The 24,986-nt window shown below is 39.8% G+C and overlaps 3 protein-coding genes across 10 annotated transcripts in view; 2 read left to right on the forward strand and 1 right to left on the reverse strand.

Moving 5' to 3' along the window:
• Window positions 1-1,331, forward strand: part of mastl (microtubule associated serine/threonine kinase-like) — a 7,933-nt gene extending 6,602 nt beyond the window's left edge. For both annotated transcript variants that reach the window (XM_046029000.1, XM_046029076.1), the window contains one exon: window positions 399-1,331. In XM_046029000.1, coding sequence (XP_045884956.1) covers window positions 399-556 — 158 coding nt within the window. In that variant the 3' untranslated portion in view covers window positions 557-1,331. The remainder of the gene's footprint in view (window positions 1-398) is intronic.
• A 420-nt stretch (window positions 1,332-1,751) lies between these two features.
• acbd5a (acyl-CoA binding domain containing 5a) lies at window positions 1,752-12,028 on the reverse strand. Of its 2 annotated transcripts, XM_046029725.1 has the most exons (13): window positions 11,898-12,027; window positions 11,476-11,606; window positions 10,431-10,551; window positions 9,722-9,794; window positions 9,055-9,172; window positions 7,532-7,741; window positions 7,250-7,441; window positions 6,777-6,871; window positions 6,461-6,686; window positions 5,847-6,049; window positions 3,561-3,629; window positions 3,217-3,326; window positions 1,752-3,094 (listed from the first exon to the last, which is right to left on the reverse strand). In XM_046029725.1, the coding sequence occupies exons 2-13, from the start codon at window positions 11,570-11,572 to the stop codon at window positions 3,082-3,084; spliced, it is 1,527 nt and encodes a 508-aa protein (XP_045885681.1). In that variant the 5' UTR covers window positions 11,573-11,606; window positions 11,898-12,027; the 3' UTR covers window positions 1,752-3,081. The 2 variants fall into 2 exon arrangements, with proteins under 2 accessions (XP_045885681.1, XP_045885748.1); XM_046029792.1 differs by lacking the exon at window positions 3,561-3,629 and having other exon boundaries at window positions 11,898-12,028.
• Window positions 12,029-13,017: 989 nt separating this feature from the next.
• abi1a (abl-interactor 1a) overlaps window positions 13,018-24,986 on the forward strand; it is a 52,705-nt gene continuing 40,736 nt past the window's right edge. For 3 of the 6 annotated variants that reach the window (XM_046029508.1, XM_046029424.1, XM_046029649.1), the window contains exon 1: window positions 13,020-13,230. In XM_046029508.1, coding sequence (XP_045885464.1) covers window positions 13,114-13,230 — 117 coding nt within the window. In that variant the 5' untranslated portion in view covers window positions 13,020-13,113. Of the gene's footprint in view, window positions 13,231-24,986 lie in introns of all 6 variants that reach the window. The other 3 variants (XM_046029267.1, XM_046029343.1, XM_046029574.1) reach the window with 3 other exon arrangements.

Here is a 24,986-nt window from a genome sequence, read left to right on the forward strand (position 1 = left end):
CCTCATTGTCAACAATTTTAGATATTCCCTGGCCTGAGGAAGAGGAGGAGCTGTCTATGAACTCGAGAAATGCAATTGAAATCCTCCTAACCATGGAAATGAAAAAACGAGCTGGTCTAAAGGGTGAGGACCATTTAATTTCCCAATTTCAACCATTGATTCATGAATACTACTTATTTAAAAATAACTAAGTTCTCTGATTTTTTTTTTTACTAATGTTTATGAACACAGCAGGCCTATATTTAATTTGTGACAAATTCTTAAATGAGATAAATAAGAGCTTAGCTGTATTCAGGGAATTGGTGGTCTGATGAGAAAATGCTAATATTGCAATTCTCATAGTAGGACACTTTTAAACAGGAAGAATGTTCTGATCATTTTGTCTGAACATCCCCCAGAACTGAAGCGTCACCCGCTGTTTAAGGGTGTGGACTGGGACAACCTGCACAACCAGCCGATGCCTTTCATACCTCAACCAGAGGACGAAACCGACACTTCGTACTTTCAGGCGAGAAACAGCGCCCAGCACATCGCTGTGTCTGGCTTCAGTCTATAGAGTTACAAATACTAAGAGTTGAGTTTTTATTAAAGCAGCACTCGACAAATTCTGGCTGTCGATGATGTGAGAAAGTCATCTGTGTTGATAAATCACTTGCTTTCATTGTGGAGAACTCTAAAAAATCAGATCCTTTATGCAAACGAATACTCAGGAATGATGCGAATTGTGACTGTTCAAGGTTATATTTTTAAAAAGCATTTTACCTATGTGCAATCAGCGGTCAGAAGAGTCAGAAAACAAGCTGAATCTCTTGACTGCTCAGTTAAGAGTATGAGTTGTAGAAAGTTAACTTCTTTTAAAACTAAGTATTATCATATTATAAAAAATAGGTTTCTTCTACAAGAAAAATAATATTTGCTACTGTTTTTTTTCTTATGATTGGCTTTGATGTCTGTTGTTAAGGTGTTATAATGATTAAACTCAATAACTGTATGTTTATGTTGAGCTACATTTTTTTTGTTTGTTTGTTTCATCATTGTAATGCTCCCTTGCCCCTGAATGTCTCCTTAAGTGGTACAGAACTGCTGAAGAAAAATCTGCCTATATATTCAAGAATAATATCTTATAATGATTGATTTAGTTGTTTTAAGGAGTAGTTAGTTACTTTGTACTCTAACGGGACAGTTTTTTTGCTGCTTTTGTCATTTGTATTTTTCACACTACTACACACACTGTTTGTTTTTAAGATACATTCATTAGCCTCCCTGCTTAATTTTATCTTGTTTACTCTAAGAAAAAAGTTAAGTACAAATAAAATCCATTTGTAACATGATGTGAGTTGTCCCCTTTGTCTGAAAAAGTTGACACAAAGTTTAAATAAAACATACATCTAAATTGTTAAAACAAAATTTAGACATTTTGGGAAATTAATCGCTTTCTTGCTGAGCATTAGATTAGAACCACCCCAACGTCTGCCCGCTAAATATTAAGCCTGTTAGCTAGCTTAGCACAAATACTGGAAACTGCCACCCTGGCTCAGGCCAGAGGTATATTTTGTCAATAGAGCCATGTTTCTCTGTTTCCAGCTCTTTGTGCTGAGGTAAGCTAACTGACTGCTAGCTGTAGCTTCAGCTTTGCCATACAGACATTAAGTGTTATCAATCTTATCACCCAACTCTCAGAAAGAAAGCGACTAAACATTATTTACCAAAATGTTAAGATTATTTCAAATAAATTGTTTAACAAATTAAAATGCTTTATGAAAACTTTATTTGAGGCTTAGATTATCACATGCAAACACCCGTCTATCCACAGGCAGAGAGGGTGAGACAGCCTTTGTACATTTAAGTAGAAAGGTAAATGTATTACTTTTTTTATTAAAACACAATGGCTCTGGAAAGATTAGTGCTACTGCAGATGCAAATATGATAGTTTTCTATATTAATTCATGGGAATGCAATTAAAATACTGCATTTTAATCTGAACTGTACAGCTATTGTATACAATTTATATAGGTTTCACTGCTTTGCAAACAGGTCATGATTATTATCACTCAAACTCCTTTCACAATATTCGCACAAACATTATATCACACATATAAATGGTACGATATGGAAAAACGTGACAGTAAACAACAGAGACTGCGACAAGTGTTGCATTAATAATCTGATAGCGGACCACCTCATGGCTCATTAGGTAGTATGATTAATGATTATTTGGTCCAGCACTGGAACGGTTATGCTACAGTATGTGACTGTAAGAAATCATATTACCACCTACATGATGAATGTACCTTATGATGTTGAGGCACTTCGTCTATCTGGAAAACAATGAAGTGAATAGACCACTTTGACGTAAAGCACAGACTGATAGGCAGCAGGACAGACCTCGTCTAACGTATACAGAACATTTAGTAGTCACTTTAAACAAACCTCATTTGTAGAGCTGAAATCTAGCAAGGTTTGCCTTCATTGCAACCGTTGCTAAAAATAATAAATATTAACTTATTCTTAAAATTTAAAAGAATTTTTACATTCTTCCCTTCTAAACTAATAAAGTAATTACAACATTTTATTATAGCAGCATTACCTGGGCAACTATTGAAAGTTAATTATGAAAATGTCTATCCACATCAAGCTCAAATCAACAAAGTATCGGCCTCATTTTTTGTGCAACACAGCCTTAGTTATGGATATTAATTGAGAAGCTACTGTAGTTGGTTTATAAACACGCTGACAACATCCCAACTCTTCAGTTCCCCCTCTCAACACAAACCATTTCTTACAGAGAAAAAGATTCTAGTACAGCGATATCGGGGGAGGGGGTGGGGGGGTGTTGTAGGTTGTATAATCACAGGCCGCGAGCTCATACATTCACGTTTCTATTCGAGTCCACATCCACAGTACAACACACTTAAGAGATCACATCTCTCACGCATTACTCTAGGTGCCTTCTTCATAGTGCAAAAGCAAATTACTGGGCTGTGGGTCTAAGCGGGGAGGGAGTTACAGCCATTTGCAACCCAGCCACATTTAGAGGACTCTTTATCGTCTATGCCCATGGGTGTTTGGATGAGAGCAGGTTCAGTTGATTCGTCTATTAAAATGAGGAGAAAATTAAGGAGTTAGATTTGTATATTGCATTGAAATGGGAGTAGAAAGCAGTTTTACATTTCATATTCATGTCATAGATGTTTTTTTTTTCCTGTAAAAGAATACCTTCTCCTCCTCTGCAGGAATAGGCGGATAAGCCACTGTACCACAAATGGCCATAAAATAGCAAAGGCCAAACTGGTCGGGGAAATGTCGAAAGGCCACCAGGATGGTTTCTAGGAGAATTAAAAAAATTTAATTAGAACAACAAATCAACATTTCAAGTGAAAGTGTGGCTCATTATAATGATCAAAGTAATGTTCATCAATCATTGTAGTTCCTGCTAATGATTTTTAAAAAAAACTTCAAACTTTTGCTGAAAGATTGTTTTGGTGGTGTATGAGAAATATGTAGATTTCTTTTCTAAATTAAAAAATAAAACAAATGTGTTGTCTTTTAAAACTGTTTACCCGAGTCCTCTTATTCAGTGGGTTTGATGCATAAGTTGGAGACAGAGACCCTGATCTTGTCTGCAGAGACTAAGAGAAAAAAAATATATATATAAAATCCATAAACTTGTGTTTGAAAACATCATTAACATATAAATGATTCAGTGGAGAGAAAACCCCTTATCTCCCAAAAAGCTTCATCTACACACTAAAATCATAACTTACAGTGTAGTTACATCATGTCATATTGATTCAAAAATATAATAAGCCTTCTCAACATTAAAGTTACAACTTCTACAATATATGGGAGCTGTTTTTTAAAACATAAAGCAAGGGCTTTCACTTTGAACAATTTCAGGGAAGGCGCAGTGAATGGAAGTGAAACAATATTACATAAGTTAACAAAAGAATAACTAACGTAGAATAGCCTACATGTGTGAGAGTTCAGAGATACAGTAGTTTTTGGGAACTATTTTCCCCTTCATCAGAGTCAGAAACTAATAAATGCATTTAAAAAAAGCGATCTGGTGTAGTCAGAAGTTGTCAAATAGAAATTTAAGGCTATTCTGGCTCAAATGTTTAGTGTCTATGGGATCATGATTATATTATTTGATCCCATAGGCATCCAGGAATTGAGCAAAACTAAACAAGTAAACTAAAGATGTGGTTGGGGGAGGGGAGGCCTGCAGTCTCAGACTTTAAAAAAAAACAAAAAAAAAACCCCGACATAAAGCATTGTATAGCTGCGCTCATTCCAATATTCACCGCTTAAAAAAAAATTATAAAAAAAAAAACAAAAAAAGAACCAAACATATTCAAGATGAACTTAAGGAATTCTCATCAGAACGCACCTGGAGATTTAAAGTTTATTCAGCCTTTTAAATACTACAAATGATGATACAAAAATAACTCTTCAGCACTGTTGACCTTTCCTTAATGGCAATTAGAGCTGAACGATTAATTGCATTTGCGATATTATTGTGATGTGATAAAATGAGATTTTCTAATTGCAAAGGCTGCGTTTACACTCTGGTCACATGACACCCAAGAGTAAAGCAGTCTGCAGACAAAGCATCGCCTTCGCACCTTATGCTGTACAATGGCCTTAAGCTTGACAGAAGCTGACACTACAGAAACTTTAGTGTCACACAGCGAATGAAAGTAGCACCCGAGGCTAACTTGGTGGTGGTGGGTGAAATCGTCGGGTCATCCGCCGCTTTGACAGACAGGATAAATGCACAACAGAAAGACACGTGTAGTAAGATAAGTGTATTGTGGCGATCGGCGCCCGTGTCACACACAGCGCCACCAGTCAGCTCAGGAAATATCTGTGAAACGGCGTCCTTAAGGAAGCCCAGTGTGTCCCGAGTTACAGCCAATGCGCTGCTTAGCAGCATCGGAGGCTGCGGGGGAACTCCGGTGTTGTTGGAGAATTACTAAACACGAGAGGCGACACTTGGTTTTATTTTCGTTGGCCAACTTTTGAATTTAACCTCAAACTGAGTATTTTTTTGTTTGCTTATACAGAAAGATGGACACCTAGGAGATTAGAACTGAGATAAGGATTAATTGGTGGTTGAACTGTGGGTTTTATATTGAGCGCTTACTGTATAACACACTGTGGTGAACTTATTGTTTCTTGTGGTCTGTAGGTGGGCCGACCTGATATTATTTAATGCCATGACTCAAATTATCTTTCTCATTATTAAAATGAGATACTTCTCCACCATTGCTCATAATAATAATTCATGCATCACCTACTTTCATCATAACACAGGCCTGACCCACAAGAAAGAACAGTGTATGTTTAATCTATCCAGTATTGTGTTGGTCAAACTATACACCGATTTACTCCTCGTCCGTTCTGAATAATACATAAAGAGCTGAAAACTTAATCGCATATTAAATCGCAATATTTGTTAAAAACAAAAAAACAATTAGCAATTAGATTTTCCAAAAATCGTTCAGCCCTAATGGCAATATAGACAAGATAAATGAACACATTGGTCTAGCTCTGAAGCTAGTATTAAAATGTAGCTAGATTAATACATTTAACAAAATATAAACATTGTTGACTCAATATAGCTTTCTAAACCTGGCCACATATAGTATCATCCTCTTACTTGGCAATTAAAATTTAGAGTCATCATCATCCAGTGTAAACTAAATTATCTGCACTGAAACACAACCAGCTGGATTACTTTGGCACTGTATCCTTGTTGTAATCATCTAACAAATGTGCCGTTTTCAGGACCGTTATTATGCAACTTCTATCCGAAGGCAATGAACGAGAGGACAGTGTCTGACCTGGCTCGCGGTCAGAGCCTCCAGGGTGTGCAGCCTCTCCAGAACGCTCTGCATGTCCTCTTGCAGTCTGGCCAACGCCACAACGATCTGCTCATTCAGGCTCCCTCCAGGTGTCACTGCTCCTCCCCAGCGGCCCCCGTCCCCGTCTCCACCGCCGTACATGGGCCCCAGCGATCCAGAGCCGAGTTCTGGAGTCCTGGAGCCTGAAAACACAGGAAGGATTTATAATGAACACATGTTCCCACAACGTCTACATCAAAAGAACGAGTTTGTGTGTCAGTGACGAGTCAAATGTAAATTTGACACCAAGGCTACAACAAATAAATATTCTCATTATTAAATATCTGCTTATTATTTTTCCTCAATTAACTGTTTTGACCTTATAATGACCTAAAATAGTTATTTAAAAATTTCCCAGGGCCCAAAGTGGTCTCTTCAAATTCCTTCATCTGACCAACAGCCTGAAGATGTTCAATTTACCATCATGTGACTAAAAAGCAGCAAATCTTAACATTTGAGACCGTTAGGCATTTTAGCTTGAAAAACAACTGAAATTATTATATATTATATAGATATTTTATATCGAAATAGAGTCCCTCTTATGACAACCTTACCCCTTCCTCTCCTGACCAAAGAGCTGTTCGGCTTGTCTGCATTCAGACTCTGCCTCTGTGACATTGTTCCCCCATTCTCTCCATCTTCTCCTCCAAACCTGATGACCGGCGGTGGACCGTGAACACCCTCCCGGGGCTCCTGCGTTGCCTGCCGCTCCTCTAGAGGCGGCAGGACGTGGTTCTCCTCTTCGTCCAGGTCGTCCAAAGAGCGGTTATGCTCTGAGCTCTGGCGAAGAAGCACATTAAAAATCAATCAACGATGGGCAAAGAGCTGCAAAACGCTGTACAAAAGAAGTGGGTTTAAGTTGTTACTTGCCTCTTCCTGGCTGAACTGGTCCACAGAGTCACAGTAGACTTCGCTGTCCGAGTCACTGGCCAGGTGGCTGGGACCACACACCTCTACACTGGGATCTGAGATCAGTACAAATGGCACAAAACAGGGAACAGCAAACTGCATTGTAATTAACAGAGTGACTGGGGGTGAGGGGAAGCTGCACTCAGTTTGGGAGCTTTGTGTTCAACAGAACCATTAATTTAGTCCTTTAACAAAAAAAAAAAAAACTCTCGCAGGAGCAGCTGCTGTGTAAAGTGTTGAGATTCTGCAGAGTTGCCACCGCCCAGATAGCTGATTATCTGATCACATGGTGCACTGATACATGAGCAGAGGCAGCGGGTGAGTACAGAGTCCTCAGTAACCATTTTGAAATGGTTCATGCACATGTTGAGACACAACAGGACATTCACAAGTGCAACGTTTTAACCAGAAGGCGTGCTTTTGCGTTACCTTACCTGTGTGGTGTCCATTGAGCTGAGGCTCACTGACTGAACCCTCCAGGGAGTTGTCACTGTTCAGGGCAGCCCTGGAATGACCCCCGTTGGTCAGATGGGCGACCCCGTTAGCCACTTTACCGTTCGACAGGGGAGCTTTGTGTCTCCTGGTTGAACCTTTCTTCTTTGGCTGTGAAGCTGATGATTTCTTGTCTGAAATAAAAACCCCAACGAAAAAAAAAAAATCAGCTCAACTAAATGGTTCTCACAGTATTTGCTGACAGTTTTTATTTAATTTCTTACCTTTTCTGACCTCCCTTGTCTCTACTTCCTCCCCCTCCTCTTCTTCTTCTTCTTCCTCCTCGTCTTGTGCCTCTTCATCTGATCTTTCCTTCGTTTCCTTTGATTTGAGCCTGGCAGCACGAGTCTCCAGAGTGCCGTTCATTTCCATCGTTCTGATGATGCTCTTTGCGACGCTCTTCGAAGGTATTGAATTCAGCATCGTACCAAACCCTGTGCAACAAACCTGATTTAATTGCAATATCACAAATACCAAAACACAATAAATCCTTTAAGGATAAGGTCAACACTTTCTCTACTTATCGATCACATTAAAACAACCTTTACATGCGGTTGAGCGATAATAGTAACTATGTGAATTAACGCTGAACAAAATCCTCATGTACTTAAGCTTCTGTGATATATAAAAGTACAATGTGTAAGAACTGAGACTCTCCACCTGTCAAATTCACATTTAAAATAAAAAATAGCAGGCAGCATATTACAACAGCGTGCAGAACCAGAATATTTTCACATCTAAAATCAGTGAATTAAGGGTTTATTTCGACCAAACCAGAGTTGGTGATTGTTGGAACAGTGGAGATAGTGGTGAGTTTTATTTTGTTTCTGTCGTTTGAATTAAGTTAAGGTAATTAGTTCGGCAAAAGACAGAAAGTTGAATTCAGAAGTAGTATGGTTAAATTTTTAAGTTTGATAAGGAAAATAGGTGCAAGAATATTTCCCTTCTTGGCATTATTTAGTTATTAATTAGACTAAAAAAGCTCAGAGGTTGTGTAACATAGCAAGTTTACCACTTGCACACCTCAAGGTACAAAGTAGTCTTACAACATAGGATTAGGATTAATGCGCATGCGCCAACCGTGCATGCAGCCTGTTGCAGTATTTTTTCCTCTCACATGTGCGTATTTGTGCAAAAAAACCTAATGTATAATATTCTCTGCTGGTTAGCATGCTAACTTCAGTAGATAACTCTTCCACACATAAGATGTCTTTGACAAAACATCAGAACTTTCACTTCTTCACATTCTGTGGATAGGCTTAGTTGATTTTTTAATGTTTTAAAAATAAAAACAACTTAATATCTTACCACTTTTAAAGTACAAGACAAAATTTCCCAGTAACATTGGATTTATCTGCATCCAATTAAAGTGTTTTTTCTGTCACCTTAAATGTGCTAAGCCACATGTTCTGTACCACTAATTCAGCATAGGTGACATGGCCGCTAACACACACTAAAAGCATCTGAGCTACAACACCAGACAAATACTAAACTATAAAAACAAACTGAATGCCGGCACTCACAGATCCAGTCTTCTTGTCTACTGCAGGAAACAAACACTAAACTACACCACCAAATATTCACACAGTAATGTACTTGCCTTCCAGTTGCCTAGCAAATACTGTCAAACGTGCTGAGCATCAGACAAGAGGCAAATTATAATATAAGGTTAAGCTCCACATGCTGTTTTGGACATTACAAACAAAGTAAAAGGTGGGAGGAGTTACGCCTGGTGAATAAAACCCACCTGTGCTCAGGTCTGATATCTGTGTGATCTTTTTCTTCTCCTCAATCAGCTCATAGAACGGGCCGAGGACACGCAAGAGCTCCTCCACCTCGTCCGTCATGGGCATACCCTCCAGGATCTACGCATCAAAGACAACAACAACAGACAGTGATGTTTAGCTCAAATTAGGGCTGGATGATATGGACAAAAATGTTATCACGATAAAAAGTTTCATCTCTTTTGATATCAATAATTATCACGATAAGTATCAAATTTTTATTTCCTTCGAGTTTAAAGGCTGATTTTTGCTCCTGAGTGAAAGTTGAAGAAACTGATGGTTAATTGTGGTTTAAACTCTTCTTAATGGTCAGAACATGACAAACAATTGAGGCCAAACAGTGGATGACTTCACAAATCTGAGGTAGAACAAGCTTTTTCCAGTCCTTTTCCCTCAACAAAATAAACATCTTACTAAAAAAAAATGAAGTCCTAATTTGTGGATGATTCAAGTGAATACAATGAAACATTTATTGAAAAATAATTTGTTATATTACTGAAAAAAAATTATATCGCGATCATTATTGTTAGTGCTTTATTGTCCAGCCCTAGCTCAAATCCATAAACAGTTAAAGAAAGGTTTGACTTTAAACTGCAAGTATTCATATAAAATAATATCTTCCGTACATACCAGCTTCATTTCTTCAACATACGCTGCCATTGCTGCTTCTTTTGGCATATCCCCAAGAGAATTCCATGCATCCCTGAATAATTACACAAAAACTGTTATTATATCACTTTATCAAGTAAAAAGCAAAAGCTCTGCTTAGTGTAAAAATCCTAATCTCATCAAGATTGGCTTTGAACACTTGTCCCACTTTTCAATTATGTCAATAAGGCCAGTTTATTTGAGGTCAATGTGTTCTTTGTTAGCTGTGGGTCAAAGGCTGACAGGAACTGACTAACTAACTAGAGTTATTCCTAAACTAAGTATTTTTAAATGCAATGGGACCATGAGAGAAGCTACCCAGCCTAGTGGGTAAAAGGTTACATTCCAAGCTGCAGAGTCCAGAGATCCCCAAACACAACTTGAGACTAAACCGAAGGAGAAGAGTGGAGAGAATTTTCTCTGTCTTAGTTTTGCACAGATGAAAAGTGCAACATGCACAAGGTCAGATACTGGCTTCAGTTCCAGCTGCATGGTTTATCCAGAATTATATTTCACTAGTTGCCTTGAAAACTGAGATAGTCATACATACTTGTTGCCAACTTGAAGGAAAATGATTCTTCAGAGTGACAAATAATATTTTCCCCAATAAATGGCGCACCTCAGCAGGAATCCTGAATGCATTTCATCAGGTATAAATAAAAAAAACTGACAGTACATTTTCCTTTTTTACCATTTTGCTTTCCCGACTGCATCCCAGAAGCCTGGTCGGGCTATATTGCAGGCTCCCACTGTGGCTTGTTTGTAGTAACTGTAGAACTTGAGCATCATGTCATTGGAGGGCTGAAAGGGACCTGAGGGAAAGACATTTTAATTATGTACTGAAAGATAGTTCTTTAGTAATTACTAGGGATGTCACGAGAACTGATACTTCTGTACAAAGCAGATACTAAAATTCTGAAAACATGTTGGTGCTCATTTTGCTGTACTGAAAGTTTTGCAGCACGTACCTTCAATGGTTCTGTGACAATGCCTCAATTTCTTACAGTTGGAGAGCTAATTTAGTCAGACGTTTCACCATTTTGATCACCAAAGATGATGAGAGTTTGCAGCGCTAAGAACTAGATGTTTGTCTAAAGCGCCTGTCACTGTAGGTGGAGTTAGGGGCAAAACAATCCCTTTCAATCATCAATAACCTTTTGTTTTTCAATCTAAAAATCTCAGACAACTGCCAATATTGACAGTGACCACCCTTAAACATTTCACACCTGCGAGATTGTAAAGAAAAGTTATGAAAATTAAGGAAATAATTTAATAATGAAATGTAATGTCAAGAGCCTGCTCATTTATGAATCTAACCACCATCTGTCCTGGACATCCTCACACAACTTTCACAGCTGTTAGTTGTTTTTTTGTAATGTTCATTAAATGTTTATTAAAGTAGTATGATGAAGTACATGGGATTTATTCTGTTTTTTACCATGGTAACGACTTGGTATCAATCATCGTGGAAATATACTGGTATCGTTATGGTGACATCCCTGGTTAGTGCTGTTCTTGCTGTTTTGACATATCTGTGAAGGCTCTGAGATAAGAAAGACTTTGGAGTGACTGCTGTGATACCGCATCACGCTGCTAGTAAAGTGGATTAAGCCCTTTAAATCGCACAAGATCCAAGCTGTTGCGCTGCACCTGGCTAAGTCTGCTGCTAACTGGTTGAACTGGCCCTGAAAAGAAAAAAAAAAAACAAATAACAGACTGGTGTGGTGGTGGCTCACCATCCGGGGGCAAACTCTTGATGACTTTGACGGCAGCTTCAAACCTCAGCTGGGTCAGACGCCTCTCATCATCCACTTTGACGCTCTCCACCTCCATTGTGTCACGCCAGGACAGACAGTCAACACAAAAACTGGAGACAGACAGTAACGTTACACAAACGCACCACCGCGATATGAGAAGCGCCAACAAACATTATGCTAAAAAGCTGATTTATATTCTGGGATTTATGCTAGCTGTTCATAACAATTTCAGGCTGTGAATTCAGACTTTTGCTACCGTAATGCGACTAACGTTAGTTAAACTTGTAAGTTACTGTAACGTGTCTATCCAGGACACACCTCTAACTACCCCGATATTTGCGCGAAATACAGCCTATATTTCTAAACTCTCGACGGAAAAGCACATAACCGATGACACTTACCGTTAAAGTCAAGGGCCTATCTGTTTGTCGGAAGGCGACCTGTCTTTAGCCCTCCAACAGACGCCATGAACAGGGTTATGAAGCCTGGCAGAGGTGCTCTCTGGGAGTTGTAGTTTTCTACTGGTTGTCGCTGTTTCCTACAAGCTCCACAATCCTCCGCGTCTACTAAAAAAAACGCTTGGAAATGTAAGTTTCAATAACTGGAAGCGGCTTTCACGGAGAGACTACTAAGGTGTACTTAATAAATCAGAAAAGTATTAAGAGGTTATAAAATATCGATTAAGTGGGGAAAGTATAGCCACACTTCGGAGTAAAACTACACATACCGTCATGCTCTAGTCAGGATCCATGTTTTTCAGTTGGAAGAGTGATAGGTACACCGGAGAGAAAAGGAAGAGCTCTCACTTTGTTTTTCTCTCACATACAAGGAACATGGCAACTACTGCAAAACTCTGCGGTATATCTGTTTTGTTTTAATGAAAATAGCTGCACAGAGTTTAAAGACAAAGAGGATGCAACGTGCAAAATATTGACCAAGGACAGGACTCACCCCAGCCACAGCCTGTTCACCCTGCTGCCTTCTGGGAAGAGATATAGAAGTTCTGCTTGTTCACCACTACAATGCAGAAAAGCTTTTCCACCAAGTAATGAGACTCTTAAACTCAAATTCATCTTCAGCACTGCTCCATTGAATAAAGTTTATTTCTGTCTACCATTTTATAATTCCTTTTGCATCGCTGTACATTGTCTGCTACGTAGCAGAAGGGAGTGACAAACTTAATTTCACTTCACAACCTGCTACAATGTGACAAATAAACTTAACTTCTTCAAATGTTCACAATAGGCTACACTCAGACAAAACAAAACAACCGCTTGCAGATTTTCTGTGGAACCCGTTAGAATTTGCATAAATTAAAATAAGTGAAACTGAAATAAATAATAAACAAATCCGGGGAGGGGAGTCATGAAGTAAATAGTAATAATGCACATATAAAATAATGATGTATGGTAGACTAGCAAAAATTTGGCCCCACTTTTAAACCACTGAGTGACTCCTCTTCTCCAGCACAGACGATCTTCGGGTTGAGGGTACGCCACAGTGAGGGCAGGGATCCCACAATAGCAGGCAGAGGAGGCAGTGCTTAGCTGGCGCTGGTGGCTGTTTCAATCAAAGGGAAGGCAGAGAGGGAAGGGAGGCTCTGCGGAGAGATGTAAGATGGCAGAGCTACAAATGTTGTTAGAGGAAGAGATTCCTGCCGGCAAAAGGGCGCTTGTTGAGAGTTACCAAAACCTCACCAGAGTAGCGGACTACTGCGAGAACAATTATGTCCAGGTGAGTGGTTAAGTTCGCCGCCACGTTGTCTTCAGCCGCCTTTTGTCGCGAAAAAAAGCTCGGGATTGAATTGGGACAGGAAATGTGGATAAAGACACTGTGCTCGGTTATGAAGCCAGTACGCCCAAAAGCTTGGAGCTGTTACCACAGTTTAATGACGGGGCTTTTTTCCACCACTGTGGGACATTTGTGTCTGATCACACCATTGATCACATTTATTCCGTTTACACAGAGGGTGTGTCTACTTTTTTAAAATTATTATTTTAACACTGGAATCGGCTCCAAACTGCCTCCACTCTCTCCCTGCTGACAGAGGAGGGGGGAGGCCTGTGTGCTTTACAGCAGCAGCTCACTGAACAAGTTTGATGATTACATTTTAATTGTTAAGACACCAGCAAGAAAGTTACTGCAGTTTGTCCGCCTTAATTGATGCTGACACCGCCTAAAATGTATCCCCACATTAGTGGGGAACTAAATGTCACACTAAAACTATAACACTATATAACATCAGGTCGTTAAACTCACCATTTAATACCACAAAAACAGCTTAAGTCCCCATTTGGATACTGCAGGAATATTTCTGTGGAGGTATCTACATTATGGACTTTTAAGCACTCAGTGCAGATGCTGTAATGTCAGTGCATGGCTTTTATTGTTGTTGGTTTTTACCATTAGGCAATTTATAATGAAGCATAACATATGCATGAGAAACTGTAGAAGGCTAGACTTAATGGGGAGACTTATTTAAGATCATTCAGCTGGGTTTGCATCTAGGCTGTGAGAGAAAGAGAGGAATGTAAAGTGATTGTTAGTTGGTCAATAAAGGTTGGCGTTATTGATCCCCCTCAACTTATTCATGGGAGCAGAGCTTGCCTTAATCTCTGCTGGCCTGTGTTGGGGTTTCACAAGTTCTTCTTCTTGTTAAAGTAGTTTGTGTGTTAGGTAATGTCACGAAAGCTGTGTTTAAGTAACAATTTTAAAGCAGTATTTGGATGTAAATGTGTGTCTTAATGAAATGATTGTCATAAGTCTTAAATATGGCCTCTCGACGACCGCAGATGGGTTTTTTTATTTTAGGACAGTGTGTGGTAAGCCACGACAAAACGAAACAAAACCAGAGAACAAACTGAGTGACTGTGAGAAAACATTTTTTATGCAGGAAGACAGCCCACCATATCAGCTACGGGAGGGTGTGTCCATTCCAGCTGTGCTCCCCAAGGACTCCCTGTAATTTTGTTTTCTTCCTCGTCCACGGATGATTTGGCACCGTGACGCTCAGCTCTGAAGCCTTGTGCCAGTTATAGGTTCAGGAAAACACTGCAGCACGAGAAGGTGGTAGTCTTGGCCCCCCTGTGAGGCTAAAACTTAAGTGGACCAAGCTTTGTTTCTCGCCACTTCTGAAAAGCAAGCTGTATGTTTTTGTGCCGTTACTGATCGTGATGGTTCAGGTGTGTTACGCAATGTATGTTCAGGTATGATAGGGAGTTTAGTTTACTCTTTGGGTTTAGCCGCAGGAGAGTATTTAGGATTGAATGAGCAAGATTTGAAGGGCATGGCTGACCTCAGCCCAGACCACAGAAGATATTTCATATCTTTAAATCTGAGCATTTCCATATAGAAGTGACAAGACCAGGTGTTGATCACAGAAATGTGTCTGTCGCACAGATTGTTGAAAATAGTCAAACACTGAGAAGTTGGCGCCAAATATCTGGTCAGATTTGTTGTTATTCTTGAAGATATGAATAAGTTAATCTTTTAGATAAAATTTGAGAATGTTGGCATCTTTTGGTATATGGAAGAAGATGTTTTATTTTCCCGCTCGTATTTCTCGGAGCTACCAAAATGTGGGTACTGTACTGGCACTAGTTTAAGTTTTCACTCAAATCATCATCTGTCAAGTTGGCCTTGCTCTGATTTGGTATCTTTCAAACTTGTTTATTGTTCAGATTATTCCTGATTTAAATGAGTTTTATTATTCTTTTGCTAAATAAACCAAAAGAAAATTATTGCAAAAACATGTTGTATTGGTATCGCTAATAAAAAAAAAAAAATTGTATCTGTGCAAGTTTTTAAATTTAAAACACTAGTTTTAAAGGGCAATACCAAAACCTTTTTAATAACCGTTCATTGCCCACATTTTGTCTGAGAAAGCGGCTTACAATAATTATGCATTTAGACTTCATAGGTGCAAGAGCTACATAGATATCATCAAAAATAGAAGTGCTTACAAGCAACAAAAAGCATTAGAAAGTGATACTCGCATAGTGTTGTTGGTTTAGTGTCTTTTTAAATGTGACCACATTTGTATAAAATGTCAAAATGTTAGTGTGTTTTGCCTTAGAGGATCCAAAAATAGTATTCACATGCACAAAAATACTTCTTCAAAAGTCATTTCCACGTAGCTGTGGATAAAGAGGACAGCCGGGATGGATGATGTTGACAAGCCAACATACAGCATTTGATGTAAAATGTGTTCCAGCTTGAACTAAACTCCATGTAAAATTGTGTTTCATGCGTCCAACCAATTTGCGATTCCTTCCTTTCCGGCAGAGCACCTTGTTTAAAGTGCTGACGTTAAAACATTTTTTTTAAAAGAAGCAGGGTTTTTAAGCTTTTGAGCACACGCTGCTCGCTCTGTGTAAAGCGAGTGTCAGACGAACGGTGCACTTTTCATAAGCCCTCTCTGTCTGCTGGAGATACTCACACTCTCTCTATCTCTCTGCCTCTGATAGAAACGCAACACACACAAGACTGTGCACTCTGAGCTGAACCGCGCACACGTCGACATGCCTCAGCTTGAATCAGCTCGTCCCTTTCAGCACTCCTCCCTCACATTTACATCCCCTCTTCTCTCTCTGTTCTTGTCATGGAGATGTTGGTGTTGAACGTGGACCGTAGTGCAGCGCAGACGGAGAAAGCTCTGGACAGATTGCTGCCCCACTTTCTCAACTTGATAGTGACTTTTGTTTCATCCAAGGGAGTGTTTTTTTTGTTTGTTTTTTTTACTGTGTGTGTGTGTGTGTGTTGTATGTGACACACTGACAGGTCAGAGTTATGTTTCCTGATTAGCCTGCTGACTCTGAAAACAGGCTGGAAATGCCTTCTCTCTGTGTCAGGAAGTGGCTTAATAATAGTCCAAAAAAAAGACCCTTTCACATTAAGACACAGAGTTTAAACAGGGGTTTTGTATTTGAATAGGTTCCTGTTTATTCCTACTATGTAAGGTAGTTACAGGAAAAAAAACAATACTTGCAGCATGCTTGCTACTCCCTTGAAATCTTTGTTTTTAACCTCTGTGACAAGGACGCATACTCTATGCAAAGTGGACCACCTGGCCATGTTGGCAGGACACACTGAGAGCGCTGTTGACTGTTTTGTTAAATACAGTGGTACTACAAACACTTTGCTCTGTAGTAGTTGATATTTTGTAGAACTAAAACGATTGACAGAAAATTAATCGCAGCTATTTTGTCAATTCAATAAGTTTTATTTTTCAATGATCCCGGCTTCTCAAGCCTTTTCTTTGTCATATGAGACTTATTTGAATATCTTTTGTGCTGATGTTTAAACAAAGACATTTGGCTCTGGGAATTTAGAAATGTTGACAGACCAGTTGGTCTGCGGTTGATCCTACAACACTCCTTCATTTAATTAATTTTATCTCTGAAAAATTCTTTTGGTGACGTAACTGTTTTTTACTTAAGCAGTTTGCTGCTTACTTATGTGCTGTTTTTTAATATTTTCAAATATACTTATATTTAAGCTACTTATATTTACACTTTTTCATACAAACTAGAAAAATGGGGGTGTTCTAAAACATTTTACCCTTAGTGTATTTAATCTTTGGGAAGATATTCCTTGATTCAAATTGGAGCTGCATTTGATTTTGTTATCATTGTATCGATAAAATATTCCCATAGCCCATGTTGACAGCTTGAGACAAAAGCAGCAAATCCTCACATTTGTTAATATAATTAATGTCAATGAATCTTTTGTCGAACAACTAATCGATTAATTGACCTAACTAGAAAACGTAATACCGTACTGGTGCCATAAGGTTCTTGCATGGCTGTTTGAAGACAGCATTTAAAGAATGGAACAAGCTACTATCATGCTCTAATGTCGTCCCATCACTACATGTTTTGGCATGCAATTGATTTTAGCTTTCCATGAACAAAACATGCTGTTAATGTATTTCTTTAAAGTGAATTGGGCCGTCATTACCAGGAGTTCTGGGAGGAAGGTTGACTTAACAGTGGCAAGGAATAGGGAAATGGAAGTGAGATGTTGTGTGGCACACCCAGAGGTCAGACACCAGATGAGATCCAGTGTTGCAAGCTCAGGGCATGTGACCTCGCATGCTGAGCCAGCACGATGCCCACTTGTGCTTTCAGTTCAGACTGATCCTAAACTAGTAGCTGCGTTGTAATGAATGCAGGTAGCATGTCGGAGAGGTTTCCTGGAAAGAGAGATGTCCTCTTTGTGTGCTAGTCATGTAGCCTTGGTGTACCTGTCCTCTGCGGTTTCCCCAGGCGAGTTAATGTGAGTTTCTCCCTGGAAGAGGGCAGGTGGAAAATATTGAGTTGTTTTTAACACGGTTCTGTCTCTCTGGGTTACTGAGTCCTCGTTTCCTGTCCTTCTTCGTCTGCGGAGTGGCCTGGTTTTTCTCCCAGCATGGAGAGGCCTAGCGGCTCTCAGCCTACCAGCCAGACCCATTCATCCTTTTGACCACCTGTCACTCCTCCCCCTCAGCTGACTGGGGTTGGTTTGGTCCAGACTGTTGGACTGATGATTCTACATTCTGCTTCGAGTGTGGGAGTTTTGGAGAACTGGGGAGCATACTGACATCATTGTTTCAGACTAAAATTGCCTCCTTGTAGTTGGAGCTTTTTACAGATCGTTTCTCTCTGTTGTTTTTATGCATAAAAGTGTGAATAATCCAAAACAAGAGACCCTCCAACACTCACATCCTCTGATAAACTGACTGTTTCTAGTTCTTAATCAGTTAAGTATGTTTCAGGTAGAGAACAGTGACTTTCTGCCTGGTTGAACCAATAAGTCACTTAAAGAAAGGTTAATGAGTTTCCTCCATGTGCAGACTTCCCCTTTGTGTCTCTTTCCTGACATGCTGCGGGAATTTTTAATTGTGCGCTGGCAGTTCTTCAAGGTCAGGTAGACCTTATGGCCTTTCAGTCAGGCTCCATCTGCCCCGGTGGAGGAGGTGGATTTATAAATTCATGTATCGTACTGCTGAGTTCCTTTTTTCTTTTTTTTTTCTTTTTTTAAGCGCTAAGACTCGAGGAAGGATTGAAGTTGTTAACTCTTGGTTTTCCTTATTCTTAGCACGTTCCAGTGTCACTTTCAATACCATGTCTGTCTCCTCAGGCGGCTTGTGTTGGTGTTAAGTTTCTCACAGTTTTATATTTAAAGGTGTGGGTGTTTACTCCTCTTTCAAAGTTGAATAGGTTGTCTGTTGTTTTATTAGGATGAATATGTGTAGCCGCTTTAATCAAATAAATTTAATTCTGTCTTGTTCTCATCTTGTTGTCATCTCCAATAAGAGTGTCCAGAGTGTCAGGGAATGATCAATAAGTTAATTCTAAACCATTAAGATGTCTTATTAATTACTGATGCAATTTAAAACAAAGTGAACTAGCACTGTAAAGCATCTGTAAAGTTAAAGGGACATTCTGCTATTTGTCAGCTTGGATATTATTTTCATATTTCTCTTGGTTGGCAAACAGATACTGAATTTTTAGTTGTTTTTTTAAAAAATGTGACAACAATTTATCTGTTGATCTCTCAAATTTAAGTGAACTGTCACCAAGATGTGTAGGCTGCTGAACGAGACACTGCGGCAATATATTTGTGATAAGTTAATATCGGCCGGACTCTCTTACTGTCATTAATGACACTAAACGCTCGGGCAGGCAGACTACACGACTTTCAGCATCGGCCGGTGGAGTTTTGAAGTCGTTGTGGCGTACACACTACATGACTGATCGTTGACAGGGGGTCACACACACTACACGAGCTGACGACGCCTGTGTCACCCGACGCTGGTCTCCAAACCACATTTTGTCTAGAAAACACATGTGAAAAGTGAAACGGGAAATGAGCTGTTTTGATGGGTCGTTGAGTAGTTCACACATAACGACTGGTAGCTGCCGATCAATAGCCGATTTACCTCTGATCACAGCCTGACCGACTGGCAAATCGGGCTTAAAATCATGTAGTGTGAACTCGGCTTACTCACCACCTCCATTGTAGAGATTTGGGGAAAGTGGATTTCAGGGGAGTGATTGGGGCAAGGAGCATGAGCCTCCTGCCAAGTTTGACCAAAAGAAAGATGATAAACACAGAAAGTAGTCCCCTAGAAATCCCTGTAGCTGTATTAGGGCTATCATTCTACTTTCATTTGAACTTGGTAATTTTTTTTTTTTATATTCGATGCATAATCAATGTATTTGAATTCAAAATTCACAGCGTGTAAGTGCAACAGCAGGGGGCCTTTTGTAAAAGTGATCTAACCCACCTTACTGGCGAGAGTTTGCATTTCCCAAATCTATATGACAGAGGTGCTGAGTAAAACGTTGGCATGACCGATTCATAATGGCCTACAATAAAAGCTCACAAATAGTGGAAGTTCCCTGTAATGAGCGTGAACTTTGTCCTTTCATGTAATTGTGTCTGATCAAATAGGTAATCAAACCTGAAGTAGTAGGAAGTGGCACATTATCTTTATTTTTTTTAAAGGAAATACATTCAAAATGTTGAGCATTATTTAAACCAGAAGCTATTAATGGATCACGTATTGGGTGTTTTTACCTTTCATCCATTTTGTAATATATCACTGTGTACTATGACAGAAGGAACTAAATGACCAGGAAATAGCTTTAGTAACACTCGGTCAGGTCCTAGATGTGTCTTTCTTGTAATCCCATATTCATTTGCTCCACCTTATTCAAATCAGCTGCCGGATGTCTTGACAGCCACATCAATACAACAAGCCACACTTATCTCACCCCCGTCCAGTCTGCAGCAATCAGCGGGCCATACATCACACGCCGCAGAGTGCCATGTGAGCACTAAGACCCCATTTTTCTCTAGACTACGCTGCTCTCGCCAGAAGAGCCAATCCTGCTGAGGTGTTCTCAAAGAGACGTTGACCTGTAGTGTCAGAAGAGAGTTTGTCAAGAACTACATGTGTCGTTTTTTCTTTTCCGTCCAGTTGACAGAATAGAAAAATAAATCCTTGGTGGTTCCGTGTTAAATTGTGTTTGTTTGTTTGTTTTTTTTATTCCTTCATGCATCCCTGACACTGTAGTCTGTAGCAGAGCTCCCCAGACAACACTTGAAAGCTTGAAGACGTACGACATGTTGCAGAATTCCAAACATTTCTAAAGGTGTTTTTTGTTTTGTTTTGTTTTCCAAGAGCATTTGCTCTTTCAAACAAGTGGGAGCACATAAACGCAAAATGTGCTTGTCAGCTGTACAAAACCAGGAGCAGATTGCACAGCAGAGACGCTGCATTGTGTTGTTTTATTGTCCAAATGTTGATACTTTCGGTGCAATCTAAACAGATGTAGCAGGTTATTAAAGAGGTTGAATGTTCCAAACTTCGGAGCGATGATTCAGTGAAAAACCCTCATGAGTTTTAATTTAGGTATTTTGCCTCACTTCCCCTGATCTTGTGTTAGTCATGTCAGGGAGTCTGGAGGAATACTCATGAAGTCCATTTCCTTCTTCACGCTCAGGCTTCTGGTTGGAGGGGCAGCTACAGCGCTTCTGACCCCATGAACAGTTTCTATCCTCAGGGGGAAAGTCTGGACCTTTCCTTACTACCGTCTCAATGCAGCCAGCAGGCCCTGACAGCGAAGCAAGGCACCACCTTGTTTAAAAAAAGTGGCGGTTGTTCGCTGTTACCTTGCCAGACTGGATGGGTGACGGAGTGAAATGGAAGTATTTAACCAGTTCAGTGCTTCCAAAAACATCCCAGGAGAGTGACGAATCCATTCTTGTGACTGCCACTCCCTTCTCGCTCCCAAATGTGTCATCCCACGCACACCATTTGCAATCAATCATTTTAAAAAGTGTTATAGAATTTTATTTTATTTTTTTTATGTCACACATGTTGCTGCAATGTATATTCGCTGTATTCAAGTGGTTGTTTTTAATCGTCTGGCTTGCCTCACCTCCCAGCTATAATGTCATTGTGCTTAAATACACACGGTGCATTCCTGCGTACTCTCCTTTTTAAGCCCAGCTGAGGTGCTGACAGCATGTCTTCTACTGCCTGGATACTCTGTAGTCTCTTTCAGTCATTACTCAGCTCAGAAAAATGAGATAAAGAGCCCCGGGAGCGCTGAAGCTCTCTAGGAGCTCACCTTATTCTCTGCTGTGGTTTAGTACTCTTGGCTCTCCGGTGCTGTTTTTTTGTACTGAGCAGACACACAATTTGTTGCTTTCCCGGCGAATATCTTCTGTGCTCCTGTTGTTTCCTCGCTGATGACGGCTTGGATTATTGGGAAATTTAACAACAAATCTGGTTAGTTTGAGGATTTGTGGATGGCCGACCTCTGATGCGTGAACGAGTGAAGGGACAAGGGTGGGGGCTTTAACTAGAGCAGACGGCTCTAAGATGCGGCCAGTGGCAATGTAATCAAGTGTCACATCTGTCCTCCCAACGCTCACCGCTGACCTCACATCACTGCTCTGGCAGCTAATGCAGTTTGGATCCGTGTATCCAGAAATACAAAGGAGGTTGGCAAGACGCCGATTTCACCATTCAGCATGTTTTTGACATGTCTACTCTCGTATGAATCAGTTTATTTCGTCCTGTGCTTTAAGAAATTAGATGTATGATTAACACATGGCTAAAGATTTAACCAGGACAGGAAGAAGTAGCCTAGGTCAGTGTATCGGCCTTCTTGACAAATTAATTTGACTTTATTGTAGTCACTGTGTCACTGGGGAAAAAGAAACTGTAGTAAAGGGGATGCCCTCATTTTAAGCCTAGTTTTACAATTTGAAATCTTGTGTTGTTTCATCTTGTAGTTAAAGAAAAAATGTTTGTCCCTCCGGGTCTTGCCATTTTTTCATCAGCTTACATGAAACAATGTCGGTTTTGAGTCAAAATTAAAGAAAGTTCGTCTTGTTCTTGGGGAATAAAGCAAGCATTCATGTAGAATGATAAAATCAAAGACTACAAAAGTAGATTGGACACATTTTAAAAGCGTATCAGCCATTGAAAAACATGAACTAAACAACATCACTGGGTGGCTTTGGGCAGAAGCATGGCCTACCTTGCATGAATGTTTAAGACATGCAGGATGTACATTTGCATTTCTTTACATATCACAGTTCAGCATTTGTGCACTGAAGCATCAATGGTGCTGTTTGTCAATGCTCTTTACAGCTGCAAGATATTTACAAAGCCAAGTTAAGTGCAGTTTCTCAATATTACAGTTTCAATTTGCATTGCAAATCACAGCATATAGCAGTACACTTATAGTTTCTAAATGAATGCAGGATGTAGCCGTGCATTTGTGTGTGCAGATGCACTTTACAGCTGCAAGATATTTACAAAGCCAAGTTAACTGTGTAGTTAATATTACAATTTTAATTTGCATTGCAAATCACAGTGAGATATTAACAAAACCAATTTAAATGGGCTCAGCACCAATTAGTATTGCACTTTCATTAAGTTGGGGGGCATCTAAGAAATAGGTTAAAAGCGAATGGTTAAAATTGAAGCAGCAGAGGCCAAGATGCCCACTCCCTAGTATGAGTCAAGCATATAAAACCCCTTATACTATATTTCTCAGAAGGCAGCATCTCCTGCCACATCTTTAAAATAAAGTTTTTCTAGGATTTAGCAGTAGAAATCCTCGTGGTTTAAATTACATAAACACCATGTCTGACTTGCAGCTTGATATGCAGGCCAGCAGTTCTGCACAGGTGAGCGTATGTTGTTCAGTGATCGGTTTAAAATCCCTATACAACAAAAACTGCATCCTCCAATTTAGAAATTGCCGTCATGCACATGAAGCTGTTTTGTTTTTGTTTCATATATTTCCCTGCAGCTACCATACTACAGTGTCATGAGAAGGTGTCTGTGTGTGCACATGAATGACTACGTGCTTTTCAACAGATGGCCTTTTGCTCAGAGCCCTCTGGAGGAATCTCTCCTCCTTCCTGAGGTTGTTATCTCACAACACATCTGCTGCTCTGATTCGCGCTAAAAGAAACACCGCTAACGCTGTCACCTCCTCACCCAGCCGAGGCTAACCAGCATGGCAGCTCTCCAGGTCAGGAGCTTCTAGCCGTACGGATTGCTTCTGGATTAGTTACGCGCTGCCACGGGGAATCAGTGATGAGACACACGGTGACAGGGTTGTTTTCATTTTGTTCATCCGTCCTCTCGCCTTCATGTGACCAGAAGTTCCTTTTCTTCCGTAACCACTACTACCAATAATTATCTCCTCCACCACCACCTGCCCCCTGCTGCGGCAGCCTGTAATCAGAGCCCAGTGTCGCCCTTCCCGGCAGTGTGCTCTTTACTTTATGAGAGAGTAGTTTGGGGAAGAGGCCACCGAGATCAAACATGATGGCTCAGTTTGGAGCTCGGCTCTTTGCCCTCAGCCTGTTTGATGTGAGGTAGCTCACGAGAATGTGTAGTTAACAAAGTTTGTCTGGTTTTGCCACTTTTTATGTCATTTTGAAATAATATGGGGGAAGAATTTGTTAGTGAGTACTGTTAGAATGAATCCTACATAGGCTGTTTTTTTTATGCTATTGAGTTTTGTTTTAGCAGGCAAGAGGGGTGCCATCATGGATGTCCATGGCTTTGATATACGCTATAGTTTCTGAACATAACCTAGGCAAAAACAAGATACAGCTGATAGGTGTGTGTGTTTTTCATATTTAGGTTATTGTGGAAAACTAAACCGTAGCCTTTAGTTTATCTCACAACATTAGGAGCTGAGCTCAGTCAACGTGAACAAACACTCCACTTTGTTTTGGGGTTTTTTTGGCCTTGTTAGCCCACTAACTAGCCAGCAGGCTAATTAATTTAACCACCCACTCTGTGCTTTTGATGCTAATGCTAGTGAGCTTTATAACCTGTAGTCTTGAAAGGTTGGAGTACTCCATATGTATGTAGTCCAAGCTCACATTTAACATCAGAAGCACATAGTTACTTTAGAAACGAACCAGCTGGCTGGGTAGCTGTATAGCAAAGCCAAAAAACAGACATAAGTGATTGTTCAGGCAGCTAACTAGCCAACAAGCTAATTTATTGAAAAAACTACTTGGTGCTTTTCATGCAAATGTAAGCTTCTACTAAACACGTTTTGTTTTTAAACTCCACCAAAGCTTATTATATTTAGGTTTTAAAGGGTTTCCCCTTAAAGGTTTGTTACTACATTAGCTTGCTTCTTTGCAGAAAACATTAGCTGTACTTTGAATTCACAAAAGTAACCGCAGCAATGACCGAGCTTAAAAACACGGTCTAAAACTACATCTGAAAGATGTTCCACTTTCTCTCATATACTTTAAATGCTCATATGGCTAAATAGACCTATTCTTTTTTTATCGCTAGTTCAGTTAGCTGTTTGACGTTTGTGAACAAGCAAATATAGTTACAAAAGTAAACTGTTTAGTGCCATGACTATTCAAGCACACAGGCAGTTAGTTGTTGTTGCTTTTTTTACACAGGATGAGTATTATTTCTTTATCTTTTTTTGAAGACCAAA

Source organism: Micropterus dolomieu, linkage group LG01 (assembly GCF_021292245.1).
Source record: "Micropterus dolomieu isolate WLL.071019.BEF.003 ecotype Adirondacks linkage group LG01, ASM2129224v1, whole genome shotgun sequence".
Taxonomy (NCBI): domain Eukaryota; kingdom Metazoa; phylum Chordata; class Actinopteri; order Centrarchiformes; family Centrarchidae; genus Micropterus; species Micropterus dolomieu.

Excerpts from the sequence above, each read along its gene's own strand:
- acbd5a (XM_046029725.1), bottom strand. The coding sequence starts at position 11,572 with ATGGAGGTGGAGAGCGTCAAAGTGGATGATGAGAGGCGTCTGACCCAG. Across the intron at positions 10,552-11,475 it reads CAAGAGTTTGCCCCCGGATG|GTCCCTTTCAGCCCTCCAAT; the intron begins GTGAGCCACCAC and ends TCTTTCCCTCAG. Across the intron at positions 3,630-5,846 it reads AGGCTCTGACCGCGAGCCAG|TCTCTGCAGACAAGATCAGG; the intron begins GTCAGACACTGT and ends TTTTTCTCTTAG.